General features: G+C 42.2%; 1 protein-coding gene across 4 annotated transcripts in view; it reads right to left on the bottom strand.

The window, feature by feature from the left end:
* Positions 1-484: 484 nt before the first annotated feature.
* The window catches only part of LOC129698580 (collagen alpha-3(VI) chain-like), a 163,360-nt gene continuing 156,200 nt past the window's right edge, over positions 485-7,644 (bottom strand). For all 4 annotated transcript variants that reach the window (XM_055637672.1, XM_055637671.1, XM_055637673.1 and 1 more), the window contains 2 exons: positions 3,261-3,431; positions 485-1,481 (listed from right to left, as the gene is read on the bottom strand). In XM_055637672.1, the coding sequence (XP_055493647.1) occupies positions 1,441-1,481; positions 3,261-3,431 (212 nt within the window). In that variant the 3' untranslated portion in view covers positions 485-1,440. The remainder of the gene's footprint in view (positions 1,482-3,260; positions 3,432-7,644) is intronic.

The raw sequence follows: 7,644 nt of genomic DNA, 5'->3' as shown, positions 1-7,644 counted from the left end.
TCTCTCCAACCCCTTAACAATTTTGTAAGTTTTCTAAGATCCCCCCTCAATCTCCTAAATTCTAGAGAGTATAAACCAAGTCTATCCAGTCTTTCTTCATAAGACAGTCCTGACATCCCAGGAATCAGTCTGGTCTTGGTCTCAAAATCTAGCCTATACCTGAATATCACCCATACATTACCAGTCTTAAAGATTTAATATAGAAACATGCTTTATACGAAAAGCTGGTGTAACTCAGCGGGCCAGATAATAGATCAGTGTAGGCAGTGATCAGTGGGAGCAGTGTTATTTAGTATTGTAGCTCATATGAGATTTCTGTTTAAGACAAAAATGTAAGGAAGCTCTTTTTCTGCTTTAACTAGCCTGGATGTGATTTAAACAATGATTTACAGTGTGGACACCTAGCCTGTTTCATGTCACTGTCACCAATTAAGAGTTTAAAGAGTTTATGTCGAAAAGAATTGAAAAACATTTTGATGCAATCTTTTCAAATTTCAGACCAATTTTATTAGAAAGTCTCTCATACATTTCTTCATAAAAGTCATACAATATAACTGTCATCGAAATAAAACATTAAAAATGATCCATACATTAAAGCCTGGAATTGAAACTTGTTTGCCTTGAAGTGTAATCCTCGTTGAATTTCAAAAAAAAAAAATTCTAAAGCTGTCTTTATGTGGTTTCAAATAGCCCAAATGACCATTAAGGTGCACATATGTGCATAATTTAAAACATTTCCAAATTATTCAAGAATTTTCCAAAAATATATATAATTCCCTCAATGAAAGCGACAAAGAGAGAAACCTTTAAGAAAATAGTGACTCTTTGAAAATCTTTGACGAAAAGATTCCTTTTTGTAGAAAATACTAAAGATCATTTTTGCAATTGTGTGGCCATAGGTGGAATCTGCACAGATCTTGCAGGAATGTGTCAATTTTGCAAACAGGTCAAAGATGAAATAAATCCACTTCATTCAAAAAAAAATGATCAAAGCATATACATACAATGGAAGCAGTTTGAAATGTGTTTTCTCAAAAGTGATTTGTATAAGATTGTATAAGATTTTGTTCTGTGTATCTTTTTAAATTATCGTAGTGTTAATCACCAACAATTTTGTTTACAAAAATGTGTGGAGTCAATGTTAGAAAAGTTCATGTGGAGTGTGAAAAAATTAAAACGGCAGACAAGAGGAATAAGGTGAATAAATGTCCATGTATGAAATAGCACACAGATTACTTCCACACGTAGTTTAACACGCAACCACGACATTAGCACCATTGTACCACGCAGGTTTTAAAAACCAAACTGGACATTCGATTATTGAAAGCTATTACAAGTACAGTGCAAGATATCTGTGGACCTTTAGCATATTGGGGTTGATGGCAGGCTGCAGGTTTTGCTCCGATCAGAGGTATATGTACAGCGGAGCCGCCACTTCATTTACGTCCCCATTGTGGTGATCATTTCGGTTTGAACCCGTCCTTCAAAGAAACACATTGGGAGTTATGATACTGTTCCAGCAAGCAACGCATAAATCGAGAATCAAGAAAATTGAGATATGCAACAACAACAACGATGAAATGGGGATAAGATGGGCCAGTAACTTGGAAGCTGAGGAGACAATAAGGACTGATGTGCAGGAAGGAACTGCAGATGCTAGTTTAAACCGAAGATAGACACAAAAAGCTGGAGTAACTCAGCAGGGCAGGCAGCTTCACTGGGGGAAGGAATGGGTGGTGTTTCGGGTCAAGACCCTTCTTCAGGCTCATTTTTTGACGAAGATGTCTGAAGTAGGGTCTCGACCCGAGATGTCACCCATTCCTTCTCTCCGGAGATGCTGCCTGTCCTGCTGACTTACTCCAGATGTTTGTGTTTATCTTCAATAAGTACTGAAGTCTTCCTCAGGACATGCCCTTCAATCAAGCTGATGTAGTTTAAGAAGGAACTGCAGATGCTGGAGAATCGAAGGTACACAAAAAAGCTGGAGAAACTCAGCGGGTGCAGCAGCATCTATGGAGCGAAGGAAATAGGCAACGTTTCGGGCCGAAACCCTTCTGATGTAGTTACTGGATTAACTGTTATTTAGCTTCTTGCATTGACATGCTTTGAGGCTTTGTCCTCTTTGACACGTTTATTTTACATGGAGGCTGGTGAGTGCCTGGAACATGCTGTCGGGGGCTGTGGTTGAAGTACTTATGTTAGTGGCATTTAAAATATATTTAGATAAGGATATGGATATGCAGGACGGCATGCTGGTAGATAAATGATGGTCTTGGCATCATGTTCGGCACAGACATTGTGGGCCAAAGGGCTTGTTCTTGTGCTGTGCTATGTTCAAATGCACTTCAATTCAATTCAATAACCCGGAAATTGGCTGGTGATTGAACCCTACAGCTGTCATTGAGAAAGGTTTTGGAGGCAATGGAAAGTCTACATTGTGTGGCCAAATGGATGAACATTTAACCCAAATTAACCCCTGCTGATTTTAGCAGCTTGAGAAAAAAAATGAAAAGCTTGGTTTTGGCGATAATGTACTTTTCAACATGACAACAGCAAACCTAATTACATATTGGAGAAGAATTGTCGGTGAAAAGCTTTTCCAAAGTGAGGTGACCCATTGACCAGAAACTAGTGGCTTCCTCCCCTTTACCAAAGGAAACAGCAAACATCACGTCTTTACAGAAGAACACACTAAAGCCCCTGTCCCGCTTTCCCGAGTTACTAACGAACTCTCCCGAGTTTTCCCCTTGATTCGAACTCGGAGAATTACGGTAAGTCGTTCGTAGGTACTCGGGGTTATTTTTTTAAACTCGTGGACATTTTTTAACATGTTGAAAAAACCTGATGCCCCCAGTTCCTACGGCTGTCATTACGAGCCACTATGAAACATCTACGGACTCCATCTACGGACTCGCTACCGGCATTGCCCGACATTCCCCGAGTTCGACTCAAGGAGAAAACTCGGGATAGTTCGTGAGTAACTCGGGAAAGTGGGACAGGGCCTTAAGGCAAACTCACTCCTGCATTTTTTTAACAATGACCTCAATCTCACCAACACAGGACTCTTTTGTGGTTCTTGGGACCAACTGTCACAATTCTTTCTCACAGACGTGGCTGGAATTGAAACAATAAAAGACTCTCTGGGTAGAATTACTGAGGTTATCTGGTCCAAGGGCTGAGCCGCTGTGGAAAAGGCTATTTGCAGATGTCTCTTGCCAAACAACCCCAAACTGCTCCTGAGTTATTTGCAGGTTATTTACCTTGGAAACAAGTCTTGGAGCATTCATCCTGTGTATTGAATCGGTTTTCATTCCCATTGCATCCACCATACCAGAACCGAGAGCATGTTTCAGTCTTTACATCATAGTACCATTTGAGGGAAAAGTTCCGACAAGTTCCTTCATTCCGTGGTAACTGGCATTTGTCCTTAGCTGTAAAATATGTTGTCAAATGTGAAACAATTATAGTAACATAGTACAGTAACATATTAATTTTATTTGGATATAGGAAAATTGCCGGAGAATACACAATAGGATACAGAGTACTGGAGTTCAGGGCCAAACAGTGGGAATACCAAGTAATACGTGATCCCAACACACAACATCTACCTCATCATTTTGTACTGTTTTAAAATCTGCTCTGAAGTGTAAATACGGCAGCAAATGAACCAACGCATACTGCAGATCCACAGTCTGCATGATAAATTATACCCCTACAACATTCTACAATGAATCCCCTACAACTCTCACCAACTTCTACAGATGCACCACAGAAAGCATTTTATTGGGATGCATCACAGCTTGGTTTGGGAACAGCTCCATCCAAGACCGCAAGAAATGGCAGCGAATTGTGGACGCAGCCCAAACCATCACACAATCCAACCTCCCTTCCACTGACATTCCCCCGATGCGGGAGCTGAACGCCTCAATGCGGAGGGACCAAACACCGCCGGCTACGAGAGTCAAGACCGTCCCGTCAATGGAGGGCTCGAGGCCCCCAACCGAGGAAGAACAAAAGGAAGGGCTTGAACTTTATTTCACCTTCCATCGCAGTGAGGAATTTGTAGCAGTCACTGTGGTGGATGTTCATGTTGAAATGTGTTTTTTGAGTCATTTGTTGCTTTTAATTGTTTGACTGACCAGGCCAATGAAATTCCTCGTATGTTGCAAAACCTACTTGGCGAATAAAATGTGATTCTGATTCTGATTCTGAAATGGGTGGTTGTTGATAATAGGATGAAAGGTCAGTTTCCATGCTGTTTGACTCTGGCTGGATAGTGGAAGTCTAAACTAGGTTATTGCAAGTTAGCATAATTATTATGCGATTTTATATAAAATCTTGATTCCACAGAATTCCACAGAACTTTCCAAACGTTTACATATTGCATGGCACATTTAAAGCAGCTCTCTTGCGCATAGTCATCTGCTTAATGACAAACTGCTCAATGACCTAGTTCACTGAGGCGATGTACGGAGATGGCCTTGAAATGTTTCCAGAAGAATAACATCCCCAAATTATTTAGATTTGAGTTTACTGCTCCAATGTTGACAAACTAGAATATTACTTATCTTGACTTTCTCCAAACTAAGTTAAACAAACGGAATGATCTAACACGGAAATGCAATTATTTTTTGTGAGTTGCTGATGGTCAGCAAGATACAACATTTTTTTGGAATAAAAAATGCACAAGAAAAAAAAAATCCTAATCACACCAGCAATTGGAAACAGGATGGCACAGTTGAAGAGCTGCTGCCTCACAGCTACAGAAGCCCAGGTTCAATCCGGACTATGGGTACTCTTGTGCGGAGTTTGCACATTCTTTGTGCTGGTTTAAATCCGAGGTAGATAGAAAATGCTGGAGTATCTCAGCGGTTGTACATTCTTCCTGTGACCTTGTGGGTTTTTTCTGGGTTTTCCAATTTCCTCCCTCATTCCAAAGACATGTAGGCGTGTAGATTAGTTGACGTTCATGTGTAGGATGCAAGAATGGGATAACATAGAATTGGTGTCTGGGTGATTGATGGCTGGCGTGGATTTGGTTGGCTATAGGACCTGTTTCCACGCTATATATTTGTATATGTCTCTAACTGCGGCAACTGATTTCCTGTTCTTTTCTAACTGGAAAGGATAGCTGGCTGGTGCTCCTGGAACACCTCTGTCAAACCCTGTTTTCTTTTTCAAATAGTCATCCCCATAGCAACAAGTGAGATGGGAAGCAGAAAGCTTTCCCTGATGTATTTCCATGATTTTATTGAGCCAAAGCAAGCCAGCTCCAACAAAGATCTGATGCATTTTTGGAGGGCCATTTGCACCACGCAATTGTTTAAATGTGGGTCAGTCAAGGTAGTTTTTTTTTAATTTGTCCATTAGCTTCTTTTATAGAATTGAACTTAACTCCACCGGGGCAAGTGGTGTAATAAGGATTCCCGACGGGCCGTGGCTGTGGACTGGGAATGTGGCAGGAGGCCTTTATCGAAGCGCCGCGGTCTTGAAACTTCCCGGATGGCCGCTTAGAAGCCCGGGTCGGGGCCTCGAGGGCTGGTGTCCAGGTCGGGCGAGACGGCTGACCAAGCCCGCATCTGGGGCCCGGTTCGGCACCACGGTGGCGTGAAGTGGGGCCTCGTAGCGCTGAGGCCCCGGTGGTGGTGAAGCCCCACGCCGATAGGGACTCGGCGGTGGTGAAGCCTCGCGGCAGCGGCGATGCCTCGTGAGTCGACCCGTGGTTGACGGTCGATGAGGGCGTGGAGGATCGCCGTGAGGGGGAGGGGAAGAACAAAGGTTGGCGGAGAACAATGGAGGAACTGGGGGGGGGGGGGGGCAATAACAAGGGGGACCCATGGGGGGGGAGCCAGCCACCTTTGTAACTTGTCAGTGCCGTAGGTGGCTGCTATCTGTATACATTGGGTATGCAAGCAAAGAATCTCACCGTGCCTCGTCTAAAGAGACAATAAAGTATTCGTATTCCTATTTCGTACTCGTGTTTTATGTTTTTTAATTTATTGTTTGGATTTTTTGTATGTAATTTATGTGCCTCGTGTTAGTTGTATGTTCTGTTGTTCTGCCTGTTTTATGATGTCTTGCTTGTTTTCTTTTTTCTGTACAGCACTTTGGTCAGCTTTGGTTGTTTTTAAGGTTCTTAACAAATAAAGTTATTATTATTATTATTATTATTATTATTATTATTATTTAAATTGCTGCTACCTGATTTTGGTTTGCGTTGATGAGTATAAAAAATAAAACTGGAAGGAATATCTAACCATGGTCAATTGGCCACCAAACAGATTAATTCAACAGCCTTATCCCAAACCAGTCTGAAGAAGGGTCTCGACCAGAAATGTCACCCATTCCTTCTCTCTAGACTTGCTGCCTCACCCGCCGAGTTACACCAGCCTTTTGTGTCTATCTTTAGCTCAACATTCTCTGAGCACTAATCACCTCCCGCCCCATTGTTTCTGATGATAGGCAAAATTATATTTTGGGTTGGCTACACTAAAGGGGCTGTCCCACTTGGGCGACCTAATTGGCGAGTTTAGAAGAGTTTGAAAAAACGTCATGTTGAAGACCTCCTTCGATAATGTTGAAGACCAGCTACGACTAGCTACGACTAACTTTGGGAAAATTGGACACTGAATAGTGGAGAGTGTAGACGACCTCCTTCGACCTCCCTTCGACGATGATGAAGACTATCTACGACTACCTTCGACTACCCTCGATTACCTGCGACGAACATGCCGACCTACTACGACTAAACCTACGAGTAAAAAAGTATCGATTTTTTCCATGGCGACCTTATTTTACTCGCGGGCATTTTTTTAACATATTGAAACAAAACGCTGCGACCTAGCCGAAGTATCGAGTACGCGGAGACCACTCTCGAGCATGAAGGTGTGTTACGAAGACCTCTTATGACCTCATGTCAACCATGCTGTGAGCATGAGTGGAGGGAAAACTCGCCAGAACTCATGCATTAGATCGCCCAAGTGGGACAGGCCCTTAAAGTTGCTACAAAAATGTTCCAGCAACATATCAGTCACTCAAGTTATGTGAACATTTCACTGTATTAATTATAATTTGTTACCCTATTGAACTTTTAATGTTATATAAGTTTTATAATGGGTTTATAATGGGTTTATTATGGGTTCCATGGCTAAGATACCCCCTTGACCTGTTGCTGCCTCTACGATAAAGGTAGGAGAGGTACACTTTTGCAGGTAATAAATATTTAAAGCTGTTTTGTGGATGTGTCCGTTGCTCACAAAGGAGGCATTTATAACCCATTCCTTGTTGCACTTGAAGGGGATGGGTGCTTTGAACCAATATAGTTTTTGAAGTCAAGGTACCCTCTCATTATAGAAAGATAGAAAATAGTTGCAGGAGGAGGCCATTTGGCCCTACGAACCAGCACCGCCATTTATTGTGATCATGGCTGATCATCCACAATCAGTAACCCGTGCCTGCCTTCTCCCCATATCCCTTGATTCCACTAGCCCCTAGAGCTCTGTCTAACTTTTAAATTCATCCAGTGACTTGGCCTCTACAGCCTTCTATTGCAGAGAATTCCACAAATTCACAACTCTCTGGGTGAAACCATTTTTTCTCATCAGTTTTAAATGGTCTCCCCTTTATTCTAAGCCTGTGGCCCCT

The sequence above is a fragment of the Leucoraja erinacea genome, chromosome 7, assembly GCF_028641065.1.
Source record: "Leucoraja erinacea ecotype New England chromosome 7, Leri_hhj_1, whole genome shotgun sequence".
Taxonomy (NCBI): domain Eukaryota; kingdom Metazoa; phylum Chordata; class Chondrichthyes; order Rajiformes; family Rajidae; genus Leucoraja; species Leucoraja erinaceus.
Note: the sequence above shows the minus strand (reverse complement) of the source record. Positions and strands in the feature narration are given on the sequence as shown.